The sequence below is a fragment of the Pelodiscus sinensis genome, chromosome 24 (assembly GCF_052426305.1).
Source record: "Pelodiscus sinensis isolate ZL-2025 chromosome 24, ASM5242630v1, whole genome shotgun sequence".
Lineage (NCBI taxonomy): Eukaryota > Metazoa > Chordata > Testudines > Trionychidae > Pelodiscus > Pelodiscus sinensis.
In genome coordinates this window covers 11633040-11657669 of record NC_143075.1, presented here as the reverse complement: position 1 = coordinate 11657669, position 24630 = coordinate 11633040, and the positions used below count along the sequence as shown (strand labels likewise).

The following is a 24630-nucleotide window of genomic DNA, read 5'->3' as shown; positions in this document are numbered from 1 at the left end:
CCTGTACGTACACACACACACACACCCTGCACACGCAGGCGCACACCCCCCGCCTTTGCATACTCACGCGCGTGCATACACACCCTGCACGTACACACACACACACCCTGCACACGCAGGCGCACACACACACACGCCCCCTGCCTTTGCACGCTCACGTGCGCGTGCGCACACACACCCTGCACGTGCACTCACACACACCCTGCACACGCAGGCGCGCGCATACACACGCCCCCTGCCTTTGCATGCTCACGTGCGCGCGCACACACACCCTGCACGTGCACTCACACACCCTGCACGCGTGCGCGCGCATACACACACACACTCTCTTTCTCTCTCTCTCTCATTCTCTTCGGCACAGGGCTGGGAAGATCCAGGCATGAGGTACCTCTGTTGGGTATGTCTGACCCCCCCATTGTTCCTCCAGCATATTTGTGCTACCTCTCCCTAGCCTGGCGGTGAAAGAACTGAATTTGGAGTAATTTGTCTAAAGAAAGTACTGGGGAAGGGTGGGGGAAGTCGAGCCAAAGACACAAGTTTTGCATTTGGCCTACAACCTGGTGAGTCCTGGTGCCAGTGCAAGAGTTCAGTCCTTGGGCAATTCTGCAATTTGACAATGGCTCCAAATGCACCCAGGGCAGAATTGCCCCTGGACTAGGCGTTCCATGGCCAAGGTGCAGTGGCTGCTGAGGTTCTGTCTGGCGCTCCTGCCATTGCCCTTAAGGGGGAGCTGTAGGTCATGGTGCAGCCCTAAATTTGCACTTTCTAAAAAAAAGTGCAGGTGCACAGGCCTAGGTGCTGAAACTAGGGGTGCTACTACCCCCCTGACTTGCTGTGGTTTCCATCATGTACAGGGCTGATGGTTTGTTTCATGGCTGTCAGCACTGGGGATGTGAAAGGTTAATCAATAAGCAACACCCTAAATGGGTGTTCTAGTTAACTGTAGGGGCTGCAGCAGCTTCCTGCCGGCTTCAGGCTGGGGTGTCTCCAGCCCTGTGGGACCCACTGCAAGCAGGGGCTTCTCTGGCTGGCTGGATGGAGCAACCCCTGTCTGTGGTGGGGTCTAGCCCCCCAACACAGGTTACGTGCTGGCTCCCCAGGAATGGGACCAGCAGGGGCTTCCTGCTCCGTTTCCAGGGCGGAAGCTTCCCTCCTGCAGAGAAGCCACCTCCCCAGGAGCCAGGCAGTTACACGGTTACCTTTTTAACCAACTTTTCACATCCCTAGTCAGCACCCCCACTGTAAAAATTATTCCAGCCCCCCTGTGCACGGGAGGGATGTGCAGCAGAGACACTTTTAATAGAAAATGGCACCACACCTCTCCATCCACCAGAGCTGCCGACCAATCCTCACCAAGGCGGTGGGGAAAGCATTGATATTCACCAGGGTCAAACAGCCAGTGTGCCAATGGGTGGGCCCTGCCTGAAGCCACCCCCATCTCTGCATGCTACAGCGCTGGCAATTGTGCGCGTTCCACCCCCAGAGCTACACACGCTCCCTGGCAGCCTGTCACTTCCTTGCAGCTGTCTAGACAGGAGGATTCAATGCGCGTCGTTCTGTCTAATTCATAAAAACCTCCAGGGAGAGCTGGAAGCCAGTGCTTCTGGCTAGCACCAGTCGGCTCTATCTGTTGCGCCCCACGCCGGCACTCAGCAAGAGCTGAATAATGCCGCCGCTCGGCAGGCGCGGTGTGTGTGTTTGTGTGCTTAGGCGCAGGAAGAAGCAACCTCAGTCAAGGAGAATTATGGATGCTCTGTGGGTTGGGTCCTGGTGGCCTGCAGGTGGGGGCTGCCCTGGGGGGAGGGACCAAAGACAAGAGGCATTTTTCAATTATGTTTTGGCAAGATTGTAGTAGAGGCTTGTGCAGGTGGTTGTAGCTCGCTGGGTCTTGCTGCGGAGGATGCAACTGTGTGCTAGAATCCGCTGTTCAACAGGAGGCCAGGAGAGACACAACATGCACTTTAGCCTTTGTGCTGTCCAGCTCAGGCCAGGCCGGGGTGCGGAGGGTAGGGGGCTGTGTGCCTCTCCTTGAGCCATCCCTCTCTGCAGGGGAGGAGGGAAATAGTGCGATGGGGATGCTGAATGCCTCTTCCTCCCAGCTGCTCTCCTACCCCAAGGAGTCCACGTTTGCTCTCCCTGTCCTGAGGTATTAACATCAGTCAGTAAGGGGCGGTGCTAATTCCTGGCATCTGCAGGGCCAGAATCTCTTTCCTTTTGAGTGCTACCTTACCAAGGCCTGCTTGATCTTCCCTCCTGCTGCTCTCTGCAGTGTCGTCTGGCTTCTAGCTGTGCTGAGCTGAAGAAATCAATGGGTTGTTACAGCACCAGATCTGCTTCAGTGGGAAGTTAGCTGTGTGCAACTAGCGCCTAGGAAATGGGGTGGGAGGTAGTGATTCCACGGGAAATGTCCTTTTCTGATACGCGCGCTCTAGCTCTGCTGTACCACTAGATCTTTATGTGGTTTTTTGCCTATATAACAGGGCTGTGAGAATGTGAGCTGCTGGATATACACAAAGGTACCTACCAGCATCCCAGGGACATAAAGGAGAAGTCTGTAGAAAGTATGGGATCATATTTCTTTTTAAGGGACAGAATCTCGTTGTGTTGAGGTGAGGGTTCAAAACCAACCCTTTATGTCAGTGTCTGGTCCTTAGGGCCTTGGAATACCGAGAGGAGAGGGTTTAGAAATTATTGTTGCTTGCAAACCTCTTATCTTTTGTTCCTTAGTATAAACAAAAGGCAGGATTAGTCCTGTTTTTTGTTTCAGCTAGACCAGACTAACACGGCTACTTTTCTATTACTGTTCCTTAGTATAGGTTGAAATTCTCTAGCTCAGCACCCTTAGCACCTGACCTTTGCCGAACCAGAGAATTTGCCTGACCATGGGATTTGTCTAGCAGCGTTACCAACACTTCCACTGCTTACTGCATGGGTTCCCAAACTGGTGTGTGTGCCTCCCGGGGGGGGGGGGGTGTGAAGAAATTCCAGGGGGGGCACAAGGCAACCCAGCCCCCCCCCCCCCCCATCAAGTAAGTTTTGCTGCCTCGGTCAGTTCTCTTTTTTTTTTTTTTTTTTGCTCAACAAGTTTTGCTGTGGGTGGGGAGCATGAGAGTTTTCCAAAAATCAAAAAGGGGGCGTGTTGCCGAAAAGTTTGGGAACCACTGCCTTACTGAGCTCTTAGGAGACATTTAGGGGTAAATTAGAACTAAATAACAGCACAGAACATTGAGAGCCAGAACTGGAGGCTGTAAACAAACTTCATGGGACCCTGGGAAACTTTACCTCTCCCATGGTAAGTGGGCATCCGGCTAACTAAAATGATGCCAGACTATGGGTGTTGCCAAACCAGAGAGTGCCAGACTAGAGAGGTTCATCCTGTCGCTCTTTCTTGGATACAGGCTGTAGGCTGTGGGGCACAGAATGAGGGATCTCTCTTGAAATATTGCAGAGTTGGCCACCCCTGCTTGGACTCCTGTGTTAATTTGATGTGACTGCCTGGCAGCGCTACCCTTCAAAAGGAAGCTGAGGAGGTGAGAACTTGCAGGCACAGTGGGTGTCTGGTTTGTTTTACTGGTGTTTGCACATGCTGTATTTCTAGCGATGCTGTGCAATAGCACAACAGGGCCTATTGTTATAGCTATCAGCAGAGCTATTTATGCCTCATGATTTTTCCAGGGGCCTTGTTCTGCCCCACTGTGATACAGAGGGTGACTTCTAACCCTATCTGTGCCCTCCAAAAAAAACCCCATGTGTGTGCAATTTACACACACACGGAAAAGGGAAGATTTTGAATTGAGTTGTCCCTAGAACAGCACAAATACTCCAAAAGTCCATAGTAAAAGGCTAATGATTAGAGCCTCTTTGGTGACCCTTGGCAAAACTCTGTGATGTTGGCTGCTAGAGAATGATCTTTCTAAGAACTCAATGGGAGGGTCACATGGAAGATTTTCCTATTTAAAAGGGGAAATGGGGAAAGCGTTTCACTGCATTCTGCATATAAAATGTTTAAACGGGGGGAGGGAGAGGTGTGTGTCAAATCTTCATTCCTATCTTCTAGCACGTGAATGGGCAACCTAGGTTAGTGAGTGGGCCTCATGAGTGGCCTCCTTTCTCTCAGTGGGCTGCAAGATTGAAATCCAGTGGTGGGCTACCTGCGGCTTGCAGGCTGCATGTGGCCCATTGGGGTTTCGCCTGCAGCTTGTGCACCCCCTTTCTGCTCCCTTCTCCTCCTAGGGTTGCCAGATACTTCCACAAAAAATCCTGAACATGGCAGGAAAAAAAAATTGGTTGAGCAAAAAAAAGTTGCTGCTCACTCCCCCACCCTCACCAGACGTGGCAGGGGAAGAATGTCTCCGCCAGACTTCCAGCCAATAGAAACAGAAAATACTGGACATTTTCTGTTTTTTTACCGGACAGGGGCCAGAAATAACAGACTGTCCAGGCAAAAGCTGGACACCAGGCAACCCTATCCCCCTCCCCCCCATGCCTCCTGCGTACTGGAGCTGTGCACTCACTCACTCCTCTCCCTTCCTCTCAAAGTGCCATGAATTGGCTGGTTTGTGGTTGGGCTCCGGGAGGGAGGGAGAGGAGCGGGGGCTGAGTGCGAATCAGCCGACTCGTGGTGCTCTGAAAGTGCTGGGAGGGATGGGGAGGGGCAGGTAAGTGCAGGGTTCCAGGGGCTCAGTACATGAGGTCTGTGGGGGAAGGGGACAGAGGAGTGCGTGGGCCACAGGTGGAACTCCAATGGGCCACATGCAGCCTGCAGGCCACACGTTGCCCACCATTGTTCTAGCAGGTCCCCAGCCGGTATCAGAGCTGCACAAATACAACATGAACATGGTCCTAACACCAAAGAGCTCTCCACATACATTCAGTCCCCAGCTGTGGAGCCCTGTGTAAAGGGGCGAGCTCCCTACCCTAACCCTGCTGCAGCTCAGGCACACACACGTCCATTTTTGCCCACCTTCTTGTTCTTCCTTCCATTCAATGCATTCACTTAAAAGGCAGGGTTGTGCTTACCCAATGGCAGAATCGGGACTCAAGGTCAGCTGACTTGCATCCAGTTGCAGGAATGACGCCAAAAAAACATGATGCTCCCTCCTGGGGTGCCGTAAGGACGGGTGCTCCTCAGGAGAGTGTCGCGAGAATCACAGGTCCAATGATGCATACCCAAAGGGGGAAGGACAGAACCAGGTGGACCGTTTTAGCAAATAAAAGATATTTATTTATGACAGTGATGAATTTATAGTATTTATTCTAAGATTTTTAATAGGCCGTGTTAATAATGAATTTACAGTATTTATTATATTTATTCTATGATTTCTAGTTAAACGTGTCAGAGATATAAGGATGGGAATGGCAAGGGGAATAATCTCTATTCTAAAAATATCCAGCTACACTAATTAAATAACAGTGATAACTACAAACTCTATGTACTACCCAAAACAACTACAACACTAAGCTTATACAACAAGAAAAAAATCAAATCATACATACCAACTTACACAGCACACGGAACATTTCAAAGATATCGGTTCGGTTGCGAAGGCCTTGGTTACGCCCGAGAGTCGGGGGAGGTGGCTGGTCGGTTAATCAGGGTGGCAGCGCTTTGAAGTATACGGGAAGGCACACGCACAGTGGTAAGTGTGTTGCGAAGACCTCCTCGAGCGAACTGTGAGATGGGTATTTATCCCCAAATCTGCACATCGCTTTCCCACGCTTGCATATTACCATATACGTCCCAACGGACACCAAGTGGGGGTCTGTGTCGCAGGGGTTGGGCCAAAACTGTGCAGGTTTCATGCGACCTGTAAGCCCCGCAGTTCTCACGCCAAGGTGACGGGTGGGAAAGTCTGAGGCTATTTTCCCCTTTTCACACGCTTGCAGAAAGGGTGTGGCCAGTTTCTCCCAAGGAGTACTGCAGTCCACTATAACAAAAGCGGCCTGGCCAAACTTTTTACTGGGGGGGCAGTTTTTTCTCTAAGGGTATGTCTACACTACAGCGCTAATTCGAACTAACTTAATTCGAATTAGTTAATTCGAACTAAGCTAATTCGATCTAGTGCATCTAGACTAAAAAATTAGTTCGAATTAGCATTTTGCTAATTCGAACTAGCATGTCCACACTGAGTGGACCCTGAACCGAGGTTAAGGATGGCCAGAAGCAGTGCCGGCAGAGCATCAGATTAGGACTTAGAGTGTGGAGCTGCTGCCTCAGGCTAGCCGAGGGCTGTGCTTAAAGGGACCCGACCCCCACCCCGGACAGACAGTTCTCAGGGGTTCCCCGCTTGCAAAGCAGTCCTGGCTTGGAGTGCCCTGAGTGCCCACACTCGGCACATCACAGCACTCGGCCATCAGACCGGCTGCACTTACCGCAGGCTGCCATCCGGGGGGTCAATCAAGGGGCTTCAGGAGAGCTTCCACCCCAAGAAGCCCACAGAGCCACCCCAGTCCTCCCCATCGGGGGCTCGTACCCCATTCCTCCCTCACCTCCTTCCACTTACCCCTCCCTAGCCCCCCTTCCTGAGATACAAAATAAAGGACACGTGTGTTCAAAAATAGAAACTCTCTTTATTGAACAAAACTCGGGGAGACTGGGAAAAGGAGGTGGGAGATGGGAAGAGAGAGGGTGGGAGAGGGGAGGGCAACTACAATATCAGGGGTTTGGAACAGGTCCCATATGAAGAGAGGCTAAAGAGACTGGGACTTCTCAGCTTAGAAAAGAGGAGACGGAGGGGGTGTATGATAGAGGTCTATAAAAGCATGAGTGGTGTGGGGAGGGTGCATAAAGAAAAGTTCTTCATTAGTTCCCATAATAGAAGGACTAGAGGACACCAAATGAAATGAATGGGTAGCAGGCTTCAGACTAATAACAGAAAGTTCTTCTTCACAAAGCAAATAGTCAACCTGTGGAACTCCTTGCTGCAGGAGGCTGTGAAGGCTAGAACTATAACAGAGTTTAAAGAGAAGTTAGATAGCACTCCATGGACCCAACCTCCATGACTTTATTAGCCAGGGGGTAGGAACGGTGTCCCTGGCCTCTGTTTGTGGAAGGCTGGAGATGGATGGCACGAGACAAATGGCTTGGTCATTGTCTTCGGTCCATCCCCTCCAGGGTCCCTAGTGTTGGCCACTGTCGGCAGACAGGCTATTGGGCTAGATGGACCTTTGGTCTGACCCAGTACGGCCATTGTAAGCTCAGGGCTCAGGGTCGGGGGTCTCAGTGGACCACCTTGATTTTCATGCCAACCTGCTCCTGGGTGGCCAGGCTGGCAGCTATCCTGCCCTAGACGGCCAATTTCCTGTGCCTAGTGCAGAGGTCGTGGATGAGGTCCACGATCTCCGCACTAGACCAGGCGGGCGCCCGCCTCTTGCGGACCCGGGCAGGCTCCTGGGAGCTGCCAGCCTGGTCCCGGGAAGAGGCAGAGGGCTGGGTGGCAGCGGGTGGCTGGCTCGAGCCATGCCAGGTGCAGGGTCTGCTGGCTGGGTGCTGGCAGGCTTGCACCTGGCATGGGCACCGTAGCCAGCCCGTGCCCCTTGAAGGGCTCCGGGGCCGGGAGGGGGGCAGACGATAGCACAGGTTCACCAGGGAAAGCTGGGGAGGGCTAGCCTCCCACTAGTTTGAATTAAGTGACTACACAGCCCTTAATTCAAACTAGCTAATTCGAACTAGGCGTTAGTCCTCGTACAATGAGGTTTACCTAGTTCGAATTAAGCGCTCTGCTAGTTCGAATTAAGTTTGAACTAGCGGAGCGCTAGTGTAGCGCCTATCAAAGTTAATTCGAACTAATGTCTGTTAGTTCGAATTAACTTTGCAGTGTAGACATACCCTAACAGAGAGAAACCCTCCCTCCTCTCAGACAACTGAGAGAAGCTTCCAGATTGCAGGCCCTGGTTCTTGTGGGGGACTTTAATCACCCTGACATCTGTTGGGAAACCAATGCGGCAGTACACAGGCAATCCAGGAAGTTTTTGGAGAATGTTGGGGATAACTTCTTGACACAAGTGCTGAAGGATTCAACCAGGGGCCATGTGCAGCTTGACCTTTTGCTCACAAACAGGGAGGAACTAATAGGGGAAGTGGAGGTGGGTGACAACCTGGGAAGCAGTGATCATGAGATGGTAGATTTCAGGATCCTGACCAAAGGAAGAAAAGAGAGTAGTAAAATACACACCTTGGACTTCAACAAAGTAGATTTTGACTCCCTCAAAGACCTGATGGGCAGAATCCCCTGGGATGCTAACATGAAAGGGAAAGGAGTCCAGGACAGCTGGCAGTATTTTAAAGAAGCCTTATTGAAGGCACAGAAAGAAACCATCCCGACGCGTAGCAAGAGAGGCAAACATGGTAGGAGACCAGATTGGCTTACAGGGGAAATCCTTGGTGAACTTAAGCACAAAAAGGAAGCTTACAAAAAGTGGAAACTTGGACAAATGACCAGGGAGGAGTTTAAAGGTATAGCTCGAGAAGGCCGGGGGGTTATCAGGAAGGCGAAAGCGCAAATGGAATTGCAACTGGCTAAGGCTGTGAAGGATAACAAGAAAGGTTTCTACAGGCATGCTAAGAAGAAGAAGGTGATCAGAGAGGGTGTGTGGCCCCTACTGGATGAAGGAGGTAACCTAGTGACAGATGATGTGGGGAAAGCTGAAGTACTCAATGCTTTCTTTGCCTCTGTATTCACGGACAAGGTCCGCTCCCAGACTAATGCGCTAAGTGATGCAAGATGGACAGCCCTTAGTGGGTAAAGAACAGGTTAGGAACTATTTAGAAAAGCTAAACATACACAAATCCATGGGTCCAGACTTAATGCTTCCAAGGGTACTGAGGGAGTTGGCAAATGTCATTGAGGAGCCTTTGGCCATTATCTTTGAAAAGTTGTGGAGATCGGGAGAAATCCTGGATGATTGGAAAAAGGTAAATCTAGTGCCCATCTTCAAAAAAGGGAAGAAGGACGATCCAAAGGAACTATAGGCCGGTCAGTCTTACCTCGGTTCCTGGAAAAATCATAGAAGGGATCCTTAAGGAATCCATTTTGAGGCACTTGGAAGAGAGGAAATTGTGAATCCATGCTGACTATTCCTAATCAAAGGGCAAGTCGTGCCTGACCAATCTGATTAGCTTCTATGTGGACATGGGAAAGTCAGTGGATGTGATACACCTTGACTTTAGCAAGGCTTTTGATACAGTCTCCCACAATATTCTTGCCAGCAAGTTAAGAGAATGTGGATTGGATAAATGGACGGTAAGATGGATAGAAAGATGGCTAGAAGGCCAGGCCCAGCGGGTAGTGATCAATGGCTCGATGTCAGGATGGCAGTCGGTTTCTAGTGGAGTGCCCCACGGTTCAGTTCTAGGACCAGTTTTGTTCAATATCTTTATTAATGACCTGGATGAGGGGATGGATTGCACCCGCAGCAAGTTTGCGGATGACACTAAGCTAGGGGGAGAGGTAGATATGCTTGAGGGCAGAGATAGGGTCCAGAGTGACTTAGACAAATTGGAGGATTGGGCCACAAGAAATCTGATGAGGTTCAACAAGGACAAGTGCAGAGTCCTGCATTTGGGACGGAAGAATCCCAAGCATAGTTACAAGCTGGGGACCAACCGGTTAAGTAGTAGTTCTGCAGAAAAGGACCAGGGGATTACAATGAATGAGAAGCTGGATATGAGTCAACAGTGTGCCCTTGTAGCCAAGAAGGCTAATGGCATATTAGGTTGCATTAAGAGGAGCATTGCCAGCAGATCCAGAGATGTCATTATTCCCCTTTATTTGGCTTTGGTGAGGCCACATCTGGAGTATTGTGTCCAGTTCTGGGTCTCCCACTACAAAAAGGTTGTGGACGCATTGGAGAGGGTCCAGCGGAGGGCAACCAAAATTATTAGGGGGCTGGAGCATATGACATATGAGGAGAGGCTGAGGGACTTGGGTCTGTTTAGTCTGCAGAAGTGAAGCGTGAGGGGGGATTTGATAGCAGCCTTCAACTTCCTGAAGGGAGGTTCCAACGAGGATGGAGAGAGGCTGTTCTCAGTAGTGACAGATGGTGGAACAAGGAACAATGGTCTCAAGTTGTGGTGGGAGAGGTCCAGGTTGGATATTAGGAAAAACTATTTCACTAGGAGGGTGGTGAAGCACTGGAATGGGTTATCTAGGGAAGTAGTGGAGTCTCCATCCCTACAGGTGTTTAAGTCTTGGCTTGACAAAGCCCTGGCCGGGTTGATTTAGTTGGAATTGGTCCTGCCTAGAGCAGGGGGCTGGACTTGATGACCTTCTGAGGTCTCTTCCAGCTCTATGGTTCTACGATTCTATGAGTCAGCCACAAATCCGATATGTGGTTTTGAGAGCTTGTGGAACACAATGTTCCTCTAATTTTTTCTATCCATGTGCAGAAAATTTTTTGTTATGCTTACCACAGCATATGTGGATGTGCACCGCCAGTAGAAACACATGCTGCTGGCTGTGGCAGCTGGGCAGCATTTGGATCTCTCCTGGGCGCCACCCAAGCACTCGGCTTACAGGGAATACTAGTGGGAGACTCACTCATGAATAGGGACCTGTGCTATCAATAAGAGGACACTAGTACAGTGCAAAACCTGGTGGCTCTTTTGTTAATCCTTTTTCCTGCTGCTTCCCACTGGGAGTGAAACCCAGCAATGGTCTTTTCCAGTAGTGCTGTGGAACGCTACGAAATCAAAGGCAACAAATGAGTGCGAAGATGTGGCTGGAGGCTGTAACTTTGGCTCTAAGACCACAGGCCTTTACTCTGGGTGCTAACGATTCTAGATTCATCAATCCTGGATAGAGCCCCACCATAGAATTGCTCTGTATGACAAGTAACAGGAGGAAGCTCTGAAATGGAGTACCTGGGATGTCAGCTGGGAGGAATGTGGCCTTCCATCCTGCAGCCACCTGGGAATCCCCCGGCACCCTGAATCTTGCAAAGAGTCAACGCAGAGCGTTTCGGAACTCCTAGCTGGGGAGGTAGCCAGGAGAGCAGTGCCAATAGAAGCCAGTTCTCCCAGGCTGAAGGGCAAGCACAGAGCTTTTTTCTGGGAGACTGACCCTCTGGACCCTGTTATTGCTCAGAATGTTTCCATTCACTCCCTCCACCACATAGTTTTTGTGCAAACAAGCACTCACTAGACATACACAAATCCATGGGTCCAGATTTAATGCCTCCGAGGGTACTGAGGGAGTTGGCAAATGTCATTGCAGAGCCTTTGGCCATTTTCTTTGAAAAACTCGAGGAGATCAGGAGAGGTCTCAGATGATTGGGAAAAGGCAAATGTAGCGCCCATCTTTAAAAAAGGGAAGAAGGACAATCCAGGGAACTACAGACCAATCAGCCTTACCTCAGTCCCTGGAAAAATCATGAAGGGGATCCTCAAGGAATCCATTCTGAAGCACTTGGAAGAAGGGAAAGTTATCAGGAATAGTCAGCCTGGATTCCCCAAGGGCAAGTCGTGCCTGACCAATCTGATTAGCTTCTATGATGAGGTAACTGGCTCTGTGGACATGGGGAAGTCAGTGGATGTGACACACCTTGACTTTAGCAAAGCTTTTGATATGGTCTCCCACAATATTCTTGCCAGAAAGTTAAGGAAGTGTGGCCTGGATAAATGGACTGTAAGATGGATAGAAAGCTGGCTAGATTGTCGGGCCCAACGTGGTGCCAACTACCTTTAGGGAGACATGGGGTCTTTTTGTTCGTTAGCCTCTCTGCTGAGACTTCTAATTAGGAAGCCAACTGGTGCCCATTATCGTGGCCTCTGATCTTCAGCTGCACAGGAAAATGGCTTGTCGTCACGGTGACTGGCAAGGGTTTGTTCTTGTTCTCCATCAGAGCTCTTGTGAACACCTGTCTCGATAACACAGAAGGGGCCTTTAGAAATGGGCTAATGATCAGACGGTGTGGTGTGGCCTGGCTGTACTGAGACCATTGCTTGCTTCACACCTTCCACCCGAAGGCTGTCCAGCGACTTCCAACCGTTTTCTAAACTGGCCCTTCCCCAGAAAGCAAGTCCCAAATAATTTCACAGCTTTGTGTTCCATCCTGCCAGCTGCTGCAAGAACATGAGGGCCGCTGTCTGGCTATGCTGCCCTTTGCCTTTTTTCCCTGCCTTTGAAGCCAGCTGGGCTCTGTCAGCCCCGCTGACGTGCTGCGTGCCTCGCCTTGGCTGGTGCGGCGGGGCTCTTGCTGCAAGCTTCGAGAGCACAATGAGGGAGCTTTGTGTCTACTCCTGCCTCCAGCGCGCTCTTCTCATGCCACCCCCTCCTGTGCCACCTCTGCTGGAGAGCTGGGGGAAGGGGCGGGGGAGTCGTTCCACTGAGAACTGGAGCATGCCTGAAATAGTAATGGGCAAAAGCACGCGTGGTGGCATATTAAGAAGGCAGACGCACTTCTGGAGGCGTGCACATCCCTCTAGGGAGCCTGCGGGTTTGACTTAAGGAGGTTGCACCTGGGAAAGGGAACGAAGCCATTCTGGCAAAGCCCATCCAGTGCCATAAACCAGCCTTTGGAAACAGTCCTTGATTCAAGCCTGAAGGGGTAATAACTGTAGCTTGTGTTCACCAAGCAGCTTTACCCACATTCGTTAATATGCCTGGTGTCTATTGTGCATATTGCAGCTTCACTAGGGGCTTGTGATGAGCGTATGGGCTCCCAGGAGATACAAATGGAAAAGCTTAGTAGACTATCCGATGCATTTCCCCCTTGCATGGGCACGAGGGTGTCCTGTACTCCCCCAACGCACACCCAGCTCTAGAAACATCAGGGATTTTGGGGTTGGTTGGGGTTTTTTATTGCTTTTGTCTTGTGTCTGGGAGCCTTCACTAGAGACAATGGGGCAAGAGTCTGAAATTTCTTTCCTTCCTCTTTGTGTGTCTATTCATCCAAGTACCAAAAAGTATGGCAGGTTTCTCTTCTGCAGGTTATTGTCCTCCCACTGTCCCTGTGTCCCCCCCAACCCAGTACATTATGTGCTGCTAAAAATAAATAAATGGATGTCTTCACAGCTGAGCAACGGCAGCACGGAAGAGTTCTATTTTTAAGCTCCTGGAGGTGGATGGCGTGCAGGTGTGATGCGGCAGACAGAGGCTGGGGAGATTCTCTCGCGGCAGGCATGCGGGGGCAGGCCTATTGATCAGAACGTGGCTAATGATTTTTTAAAAGGTGCCTTTTTTTCTTCCCCTTCCTGGCTCGTGCTTTCTCTGTGTTTTTTCTTTTTCTTTTGGCTGCTACTCGCAGTGAGAATCTAAAGGCCTGTCAAGCACCTTTCAAAACATGGCAGGCGGCTTAGACACATGAGACATGATCAGCTGGCAAGAGAAGAAGGAAATTTCTTAGCAGAAACAAATGCTTTTCTTTCCTGCATCTCTCAGATGGGGAACCCTCCTTCTCAGATTCATGGGGGATGGGGGTGTGTGTGTGTGACATTTATTTCTTACTCTTGAAATTCAGAGAGGATAGCTGTGGTCCTGTGACCCTGCCGGGGGGAGGAGGTGGGGATTTCTCGGTAGAGTAACTGCACCAATGCTTGTTCAAAGACTGTATTGAGCGTGGGGAAAGCGGACTTGGCATGATGCCACATGGCCTGCCAGAAAGAATTTCCAAAACCTTGACTGATGCTGTGGTTGGTCTCCAGGACAGTCCGTTTCCTTATTGTGCGTGAACGAGAGAGAGACTTCAAGAATGGGCTGGAGCAGTGGAGGGCTGCATGTACCCCATCGGGGTTCTATATGTGACCCACAAGACATTTTGTTTATTGTTGCCTGTGTGCTGGGTTGCCAGATTTGTGAAGCGAGGTGCATGCTGATTGCACACAACACTGGCTGGGAGAGCCTACGCGCTCCCTCTGCATCCAATCAAAGCGCTGCTGCCGTGCAGTCGATACACCCCGCAAATTCTAGGCAGGCAAGTGCAATTAGCAAAACTAACCTAGCCCGGGAGACTGTCTTGGTTACAACCTTGTGGCCTACTGAGAGGAAGGAGACCACTCATGCAGCCCACTCACTAGCCTAGGTTGTCCATCCTTGGGCTAGATCATCATAATCCTTCCTAGATCTATGAAGCCCAGTGAGGACCACTTGGTGTCTCTGAAGATCCAGGCAGTCCAGCAGGATCAAGCAGATGCAGGCAGCATTACCCAGCATAAGGAAGATTCTTCTCCCACACCTATGTGGGCTATAGGATGAACTGATGGGCTGTATTGGTACCCCAAATGGGCTTCTCTCTAAAGAGGACATTAGCCAGAGGTCAAGAGGTTCCCTCCTCAGCAGCATGTGGGAACAAGAGGTCTGGTCTGTGTCTGAATGGGTGGGATCCCAGTTTGGTCGCAAGCCAGGCTACACCAGGATCTGAAAAGGCTGGGGGTTCTGGGGTGGAGATTGGACGTGCACCATACAGACTGGACAGACAGCACAGAGCATGTGGAGAGAAATAGAGCATTGGTCTTTATTCTTTTCAAAGCAATCTGAAGGACTTCAAGGGAGGGAGGGGTCCTTCCCCAAAATGGGCGTCTGGCCAGCCCAAGATTCTGCAGGAGTTGAGATCAGAAGTCAAAAAGGATGGACCAACCGTTTAAATGGCCTCTGATGAATGTTCTACTGTATATTTGAGAGAGTTTGTCTGTCTGGGAGTGAGTGTGTCTGTCTATCTGTTCAAGAACTTCTCCTAAACAGTAAGAGCTAGGACCACCACATTGGGTAGGCAGCGCCCTCTTAGGAGAACTTAAAGCAAGGTCAGGGGTTGGCCGTGCCAGGATAATGGGGTGTGCCTGGAATGTGATTGTTTCTCATAACACGGAAAGGGAGGGCCCTGCTCACAGGGACACTTATACTGTACAATGACTGCAGGGGGCAGAGATGGGGACAGGACATCTATAACCCATTGGGGGCAGTAGGGGGAGAAAGGGACAGATAGCTACTCTATATTTGAGAGAGTTTGTCTGACTGTCTGTCCTCCAGCCAGGGGGCACAGCCCCCACCCCCAGCAGCTGCAGTAGCCATAGATAAGTGCATCTCACCTGGCTCTAAGCTGCCTCTGTAAGAGAGGGATGGGGTTGTCCTCTCTCCCCAGGGCAGCCTTCATACTGAACCTATATCCCCAGCCCCACCCGAATCTCCTATCCCCCAGGCGCCCGTTAGGGAGGGCAGGAGGGCTGAAGCTCTCTCCCCCACCACCATGATTGGAGATTGATGACCTGAGCAGAGCCAGGTAAATCTAGTAGTAGTTCAATATTTTGAAAAGAGCCAATGGAGTGGCAGATTATTCTTCTGCGGCAAGGTGCTGAATGATTTCTGCTGCCAGGCTGTGTCTAGACTACATGCCTCTGCCTACAACCCTAATCTACATGCCTCTGCCGACAAAGGGAAATGAAGCCGCGATTTAAATGATCGCGGCTTCATTTACATTTACATGGCTGCCGCGCTGAGCCGACAAACAGCTGATCAGCTGTTTGTCCGCTCGCACGCTAGTCTGGACGTTCCCCCTGTCGACATCAAAGCCCTTTGTCGGCAGCCCCGTTATTCCTCGTGGTCTAGACGTACCCCCAGAGATCAGGCTCTCCATTGTGCACAGGGCTGTAGAAATGCATAGTAAGACACAGCTCCTGCCCCAAAGAGTTTACACTCTAAACAGGCAGGGAGGGAAACTGAGGCACAGAAGGGGACATGATTTGCCCAAGGTTACTCAGCCCATGGAACTCAGGAGATGTGGGTTCTTATTCCTGGCTCTATTTCATAATCTACAACACTGGCACTGAATGCGATACAGGGAACAAGGTGGTTTTTTTTTCATTTTTCAGTTACTTAGTCTTGTGTTTTTTTTAATCTCCTGGGTCTTTAAATTAGGCTCTGTTTTGACCCACACAAAGCTGGTGAGCTACAGAAAAAGGAAACAGTAGCAACCCAAGATTGCTGGTGTCGCTTGGCAATATTCCCTCTAATTTTTTTTCATCCACATATGGAATAAATTTTGTTATGTGCACCACCAGTAGAAACACATGCTGCCCGTTGTGGGCACGCTGCTAATCAGCTGGGTGATACCTCAATTTCTCCTGGGTGACCACCCAAGTGCTTAGCTTAAAGGGAGCACTGTAGCTTGGAAATGTGTGTGATAAGACTGAATGGGATAAGATACCTGGCTATAACATCAAGGGAAAGCTCCGGTGTGTGTTTCTAGCCAGAAGCTGGGAATGGGCACCAAGGGAAGGATCACTTAATGATTCCCTCTTCTGTTCATTCCCTCTGGGGCCCCTGGCAGTGGCCGCTGTGGAAGGCAGGATACTGGGCTAGATGGACTTTCAGTCTGACCCAGTGTGGCCGTTCTGATGTTTTTGGCTACGTCTCCTGCAGAATATTGCCCTGAGTTTAATTGTACCTTGTTGACCAAGCCCTGCCCTTCGTTACACCATTGCAGATCTTTGCCCTGGGGTCTACAGCTCTTGGCACTCCCATGGCGTGTCAGTTCCTCTGTGGCATTGGATGCTTCTCTAGGATGCTTCTTGCTCATGAGAACTCACTGCCAAATTTGCGGGCAGGAAGGCATTTTCCTCCCTGTGGGGCACTTTGCAGGGGATCCAGTGTGCGGGAAGCTCTCCTCCCATGGAGCAGGCTTCTTCTGCTAGGGAGCAGGGGAGGGTAGCGCCTGGTGGGGGGACTTGAGGAAACAGCTGAGCCTCAGTTGTTCCTCCTTCGCTGACCTCCCTGGCTTTCCCTTGCAGTGACCCTGAAGGGGCCCAGCGAAGAACCGAGCGCCTGCCGCCATCTTGCAGTCATGGAGGGGGCCATGCAGCTGCTCAACCGGGACGGCCACAGCATCTCCCATAATTCCAAGCGGCACTACCACGATGCCTTCGTGTGCATGAACCGCATGCGGCAGCGGGGCCTGCTGTGCGACATCGTGCTGCATGTGGGCACCAAGGAGATCAAGGCCCACAAGGTGGTGCTGGCATCCTGCAGCCCCTACTTCCACGCCATGTTCACAAGCAAGTATCCGGCTCTTCCCAGGAGTCCCCATTCCTCTCTTGCCCTTCCCGTCATGGGCTGGGCTGGCGGCACTCCCACGGCAAACCCCCTCCCTTCGCCTTCTCCTGCTCTCCCTGGCCTGGCTTGCCCCACACCATTGTCCACACCTGCACCTCCTGCAGCCGCAAACCCACTTCCCCCTCCAGGTCTCCCACCTCCACCGGCCACAGACAAGAAAGCTGGAAGTTTGGCTTTCCAAGGGCCTCTCCTGCAGGCTGCGGGGCCCCGGGGGAATCAGCTGTCAGTCCTGGAACATGAGCAGCGACCAGGGCTCAGGATCTAAGCTAGTTGTGGCCTTAACTAAGCTCCAGGCTTTTGAGTTTTTTGATGGCCCAGGAGCAGGGTTTGGGGGAATGTCACAGCTGGCAGTAGCCTGTCCTTGGGCTCAAAGTCCAGTGTCAAGGCAAGATGGAGAGAGGACTCCCATGAACAGCAAAGGGGAGATTGTAAGTGAAGGGTGGAAAGCAAAGGAAGAGGCCCCCAGGAATTGGTGAGCAGTTAAAGCTGATACGACAGAGCCCTAATGCACCGGAGGGGGATCCCCAGTTAAAAGGGAGGGGAGAAGCGCCAAGCTATTGATGAAGACTGGCTGGGGGTCCCAGGAATATCCCTGTTGTACTGTGTAGGATAATTGGTTCATGCCACGTACAGTCAAGGCTGCCCCCGGGCCATGCGCCTGCCCAGCAGGGCCTCATTGCAGGATTCCCTGTGTCCCCACAGATGAGATGAGCGAAAGCCGCCAAACCCACGTGACGCTGCACGACATCGATCCGCAGGCCCTGGAGCAGCTGGTGCAATATGCCTACACGGCGGAGATTGTGGTGGGGGAAGGGAACGTGCAGGTAGGAATCCCCCTCCTCACCCCCACAGAAACCCACCCCTTGCCCTGCTGCCCTGCGATGAGGACTAAAGACCCATTCTTAGAGACCTGATTCGTGACTGTCAAACACTGGCCCCAAGATGGGGGTGGGGGACGTTCTTGCTTCCACCGGGCTCAGGGGCAAAGTGCTTGCGATTGCAACAACTGGACCGAATCCTGAGTGGCGCTGAGTGATGGGCCAAAGCAGAGCCCCTGGTGCAGCCTAAGTGCTTGCAACTATCACTGACTTCAGTGGGAGCTGCAGGGGCTTGTCCTCATCTTTTGCCCTGCAGTGGCTTTCCAGCTGCTTGCTCTGGAACCCAGCCTGTTTCACCTCCTCCCTCTGGTTGGGGTGTTTGGGGAGTTTCTTTACAAGGGCTGGCGAGATCCCATTGTCCTGTAGCCCAGGGCAACCAAATAACAAAGTCACTGGGCTGAAGGCCAGTGCTGATTCTCAGCCTTGGATCTGAGGTTCGGGTCACTTCGAGCCCCCAGGCATGAAGGGCAGATCCGCAGCTTGGGATGTGCTTCCGGGGGGTGCTGCAGCAGTGGTGGGGACGCCTGGCATGGGCGCAGCCTGGCCTGGGTGTGCAGAACTGATGAGTTGGTTTCCTATATAATCTTTCACCAGCCTTTGTAGCTGTGCGTGCATATGGGTCGGGGGTGAGGGAGGGGGGTTGTGCCCCCTTCATTTTCCTGCTCCTTGAAATCAAACAAAATGACGGACTTTTTATATTCTGCCCCAGTTCGAAACCCCAAGAATCTTTGCAGCCCTGCCTTGCCCAGAATAAGCCTGTTGTCCTTTGCATCGAAAAACTTGAAAAAGCTTTTGCAGCCAAATTTTAAATTTGTATTGACATGGCTGGGGGGGAAGAGGGGGAGGGGCAGGGAGAGAAAACTCCAGTCTCCATCAGCTTTGCCTTCTCATTCAGACTCTTGTTCCCCTCTGGCCCCTGATCCCGTGGCCCTGTCTTCTGCCCTGTGGAACGGACTCACTGCTCAGGGGCCTTGCTGGGGAAGAATGCTCCGGTCGCTGACAGCTGGCCAAGGAACCTGTTGTTGTTCTCCCCTCCTAATTCAGCTTCCCAGACTGGCCTGATGTGACCCTCCCTCACCCTGCCCCATGGCATTTTTGTGATAGTCTGCGTGGGAAGGGGCAGCGCTCTCCCAGCCTCGCGCCAGCTCGGCACAAAGACTAGAATTCAGGGCACTCATCTAAAATAGCCAGCAGCTGTTGTGAGGCTGCTGGCTCATTTTATACTGAGCATGCTGCTCGGGAGAAAGGATGGAGCTATTTCCCAGAACACCCAGTCTGTGGGGGGAGAGACAGGAGAGCCCATTGCAGAGCCGCGGGTGGTTTAACCTTGTCTTTGGGGGCTACCACGCCACCCCCTTGGCTCTTGTGAGGCCTGTTGCAAGGCGCATTGAGGTTAATAGGAATCTTTCCATGGGCATCTTTGCCTCTTGTCGCCTGCTTTGTGCATCTCAGAGCCAGTCAGCCACATGCAGGTCCAGCACCACAGAAGAAACCATGAGAAAGCAGGTCGAGGGCAGACTTGCAATGGGACCAGTTGGGGTGTGCTTGGCCCATGGCCTGTTCTCTGGGCACTTTCTCGTCCTAGGTCTCAGATGGGCACTAGTAACTCTGGGTCTGTCTACACTGCCACCCTAGTTTGAACTAGGGTGGCTAATGTAGGCATTCGAAGTTGCAAATGAAGCCCTGGATTTAAATATCCCAGGCTTCATTTGCATCTTACCGGGCGCCGCCATTTTTAAATCCCCCTTAGTGCGGACTCCGTGCCCGTGGCTACACGTGGCATGGAGTAGGTAGTTTGAATTAGGCTCTCCACGAGGAGTAACGGTAATTTGAATTAGAGAGCCAAATTCGAACTATCTACTCTGTGCCGCGTATAGCCGCGGACACGGAGTCCGCACTAAGGGGGATTTAAAAATGGCGGCGCCCAGTAAGATGCAAATGAAGCCCGGGATATTTAAATCCAGGGCTTCATTTGCAACTTCGAATGCCTACATTAGCCACCCTAGTTCGAACTAGGGTGGCAGTGTAGACAGACCCTCTGTGTTGGTGCTCTCCTAGGCCAATGTTTCTCAACCTTTTTTTATAAAGTACCCCTTTTCCAAAAAAAAAAAAAAAAAAAGTTTGTGGGTCTGAAAACTGTAGGTACTGGGAGTACTTACAATTTTTTTTCTATCGTTGCAACACATTTGTTCAAACAACTTAATCATAGCTGGGCGGGCGATGAAATTTTTGGGTGTAAAAAGTACAAAAATAATAAAATGCTATCAAACTTAAAACAAAAATTCAGTTTTCACCAAATTTCAGTTGTGTTGACGTAACCCTCCCCCCCCCCCCCCCCCGATTTCTCTCGAGTACCCCTGAGGGTACTCGTACCACTGGTTGAGAAACATTGTCCTAGGCAAGGGCCAGAGTTCCCTGCAAGCTGTGCGCTTGTGCAGCCACTCAGGAGAAATTCAAATGTCACAGATGATCGGCAGAGCGCCCATAGGTTTTGTGTAATTACTGGTGGTGCACATTTGCAGATGTGTTGGTGCACATAAAAATTTATTCTGCACATGGATACCTGGATGGAAAAAATATGCATATGGATGAGAAAGATTAGAGGGAACTTTGGCTAGGGCCTCTCTTGACAGCTGGCCTTGTCTCTATGGGGAAAGCCTAGCTGGCTGTTTGGAGGGAGATGAGGGGGATGATGGGGCTGTCTCTGGAGGAAGCAGTGATGCAAGCAGCAAGTGGCTCCCCCAGCACTTCCCTGTCTGCCTGCAGACGCTGCTTCCAGCCGCCAGCCTCCTCCAGCTCAACGGCGTGAGGGACGCCTGCTGCAAGTTCCTGCTGAGCCAGCTGGACCCCTCCAACTGCCTGGGCATCCGGGGCTTCGCCGACACGCACTCCTGCAGCGACCTGCTCAAGTCCGCCCACAAGTACGTCCTCCAGCACTTCGTGGAGGTGTCCAAGACGGAGGAGTTCATGCTGCTGCCACTCAAGCAGGTAAGAGCCCGTCCGGGGCCTCTTGCCTGCACCAGTAGCACTGGAACACTTTTTACAGTGGGGGTGCTGAAATCCGGCTTTCCCCAGGATACAGCACAGCACAGATGTCATCTGGTTCCAGGGCAGGCCTAGGATGCCTCAGCCCCCCTTGAGATGGTGGAGACTGGGCCCCTAAATTCCAGCCCCTTTCCCTAGGCTGTCTCCTCCATGCTCCCAGACAGAAACTAACTAACTCACTTCCAGCCCTGCCCCCCAGCCAGGGCTCCACTCCCCTCCTTCTCATTGTTCCGCTCCCTGGGGAAGAACTTGTCAGACAGGTTCGAAGCCCCCTTGCATAATGACTCCTACCCTGCCCGGTTGGGCCGTGCTGCAGACAGCAGCCAGTGGAGGTCACTCACAACCCACTGCCCAGCATAGCAACCAGCAATGTACCCCCCACTACGTCACACAGGCCGATGGCGGCTGCAACCCAATGTATGGGCTCCAAGTTCAGGGCTGTGAACAGAGCCCCAGTGGCAGCTGGGTCCCCGTGTGCAGAGCCTCAGGTGTGAGGCTGGAGGAAGCCAGGGACCCATGTGTGGGGCCAGGAACGGAGCCCCAGGGGCACATCCTGTGGCAGTCGGGGCCCTGTGTGTGGGGCCGGGAACAGAGCTCAGTGTGCTGCAGCTGGGACAGCAGGTGCAGGGCCAGGAGTGGAGCCCTGGGCACTGGGAAGGCAGCATCAGGACCCTGGGTATGGGGTGGCAAGTAGGACCTGCACAAAAACTGGGGGTGCTCAGCACCCCCCCACACCCCTAATTCCTGTGCCTGTGGCCTGCTCCATGGCACTGCTCCCACTGATTTTCTTCTCAGGCTGCAAATAACTGAATGGTGCTTCATGCAAGCTGCAGCATTCCACTGTGTCCTCTAGCACTAGTAGGTCACCTCTGCTTTGCCATGATGTCTTCACTCCTCTAGCTAGAACATGGGGACTAGGTCATGCATCTCAGTCCCCCACCACACACCCACCCTCTGTTTCAGCCCCTATCCCTCACAGAGCTGCTCACTGTGGAACAGGTTCAGCCAGGTGCTGGGGGGCAGGAGAGATGTGGTTGCTGGCAGGAGGTGTGTGTGTGAGAAGCTAGGGCGTGGATATAGGTGGGGATGGATGTGAAGCGGGGCTGGTTTGTGTTACTTCAGCTAGGCATCAGCCTAGCATGGCCCGAGTGCCTCTGATGCCCCCAGAGGCCAGCAAGCAGGACTGGGCCCTAAGCGAATGTAGAGCTGTTCTCAGGGGGAAGGGTGAGGAAGACGATGACATGACAAGTGTCTCCAAGAATCCTAGAAGCCACTGCTGGGAAGGAGCAGGCACAGAGAGCAGGGCAGACACTCCCAGGGTCTGTGCCCATGCTCCATCTCTCGGTAGGGTTGCCAGGTGTCTGGTGTTGATCCGGACCGTCCGGTATTTTCACCTCTTGTCCGGTAAAAAAAATTCAGAAAATACCGGGCACCTAAAGTGTCTAGTATTTTCTGGGTTTTTTTCCCTGCCCGGAGGTGAAAATACCAGACACCTTGCAACCCTAAGACACACTCAGCAACTGGGCTCAGCCCCCGGACCCTCACCAGGCCACCAGATGCCTCCCCACCCCCGCTTGTCTGGTTCCGCAGGGACTTGTCTTGTGGCTGGAACAGAAAAACAAGATGGCCACGGGCAAAAAAAGCCTCTTCTTAAAGGGGCCATGCTGATTTTTTTTTTTCTTAATAACTGCTGTTTCCCCCCTTTTTTTTTTTCAACTGAATTTTTTTCCCAGTGGTTTTTTTTTTGTGGGGGGTGGTGTTGGTATTTTTGGTTAAACCGTCTGGCAACCCTATCTCTTGGGGGAGGTGGAGGCACTGCCAGGAAGTGGTGGTGGTGGCCCCCAGGAATATGGAGGAAAGTGGGATACAACGCAAGGCTTAACACGGGTGCCACCGTTTCCCCCGCAGGTCCCTCCTGCCCTGTGGAAATACAAGCCCAGAATAAAGCGGTGTGGCCACTGATGAACCGGCCTATAAGCCGTTACTGCTGCATCTCAGGGCAGGTAGCCAGCATGGCAGTCTTTGTGGAGGGGTGACAGGCCGTGCCCCGACTCCTCCCAGCAGCAGTTCTCACTCATGGTGTGGATTGCAGGTGTGTGCACACCCACGTGCCCTCCCCTGGCAGGCACGCTGTGTGCTGGGAGCAGCCAGGGCTGTACTCCCACTGCTCCAGCCCATCTTCCCTGGCAGGTGAAGCCAGGTCGTCTTGGCCACCGTGCCCAGAGCAGCTGGGGCCACTGGGTCCCTCCTGTGACACACTGAAGGGTGCGGCTGGCGCATTTGTCTGAGCTCACTGAGGCTCGTCAGAACCAGCAGTCGCTGCTGCTGGGGGGGTGGGAGGGGGAAGGAGGGAAGCTCTGGCCACACCTGCGCTCTCCTCTCATGGCTGGGAACACGGTGTGGGGAGGCAAGGCCCTCAGGAGGGAGGGGAACTGGCTGGGAACACGGTTGGGGGAGGCCAGACCCTCAGGAGGGAGGGAAAGTGGCTGGGCACATGGTGGAGGTCGGGGAATGCCCATAGGATGGAGGGGAACCAGCTGGGAACTCAGTGCAGGGAGGCAAGGCCCTCAGGAGGGAGGGGAACCAGCTGGGAACATGGTGAGGGTGGGGGAAGGCCCATAGGATAGCGGGGAACCAGCTGGGAACACGCGGGGCGGGGGGCCATAGGAAGGAAGGGAACAGCGGTGGGGGGAGGGAAGGCCAACATGAGAGAGAGGAGCCACTTTGGATTCAAGCTACCAGGCAGTTCAGCAAGCTGTTGGGACGTCTCTGGCCCTGAGGCAGGGGGTTCTGCTTGGCCTAGTGTCTTGTAGGGTGGCTGTTCCTAGCTCCCCCTGGGCCCTGCTCTTTGCCCACCAGTCGTTGTAGCAACGGGTTGGTGGCACCTAATACCAATTTCTCAGTGAACCCCTTCCAGAAGGCAAACTCCTCTAAGGGTTAAATCTGCATGGAGATCACGCCCCCATCCCCAGCCCTGAAAGTCCCCGTGGTAGCTGAGCCCTGTGGGGGAGCAAAGCACCGGGTGGGACCCTGCTCCGTAGCATGCTCTCTGTGGGCTGAGGCTGGGGACTGAGCCATTCTGTGTGTATCTGCTGTCTCCCGCCTTCAGGGGTCTGTAGCCGGGCATTGCCCATTCATAGAGCCAGGGCAACTCTTTGCTGGCACTGGACTCAGCCTGCATCAGCCATACCCGCCAGCTCGAGCCATGCCAAGGGCCCATGTGGGTTCCAAGGGGGACGCCTCGGAACATGTCTGCAGTGACTCGGATGCCACTGCACATCTCATCGCTGCTGTCCAGCCTGGCCTTGCTGCAGGGATGCCCCATAGGATCACACACTGCCTCCCTCTGTGTACAGTGGGGGAATGGAGCCATGAGCAACGACTCCACCAGTGCCCCCTGCCCATCCCAGAGAGATGGGATCCCTGGATGTGGAAATGCAGCCCTGCCCTTACACCCCTACCCCTCCACCTCATAGTCTGGAGAAAGGGTTACAAGGTACCTGATGGGGGAAGGCCCTTCTCCTCCAGGGGACATGCTGAGTCCCCCAGTTCTCTTTTCCCTGATCCCATAGCTGATCTGCTCCTGCCTCTTCAGCCCTGTTGTCTGGAGTGCCAGACCAGGGAACACGCCTGTACAAGGCACCCACAGTGCATAAAAAAAAAAT

At 52.5% G+C, this 24630-nt stretch overlaps 1 protein-coding gene across 5 annotated transcripts in view; it reads left to right on the top strand.

The window, feature by feature from the left end:
• Nucleotides 1-24630, top strand: part of KLHL17 (kelch like family member 17) — a 49381-nt gene that overhangs the window by 9014 nt on the left and 15737 nt on the right. For 4 of the 5 annotated variants that reach the window (XM_075906238.2, XM_075906236.2, XM_089773056.1 and 1 more), the window contains 3 exons: nt 16721-16984; nt 17745-17866; nt 20687-20908. In XM_075906238.2, coding sequence (XP_075762353.1) covers nt 16774-16984; nt 17745-17866; nt 20687-20908 — 555 coding nt within the window. In that variant the 5' untranslated portion in view covers nt 16721-16773. Of the gene's footprint in view, nt 1-3448; nt 3531-16720; nt 16985-17744; nt 17867-20686; nt 20909-24630 lie in introns of all 5 variants that reach the window. The other variant, XM_075906237.2, reaches the window with a different exon arrangement.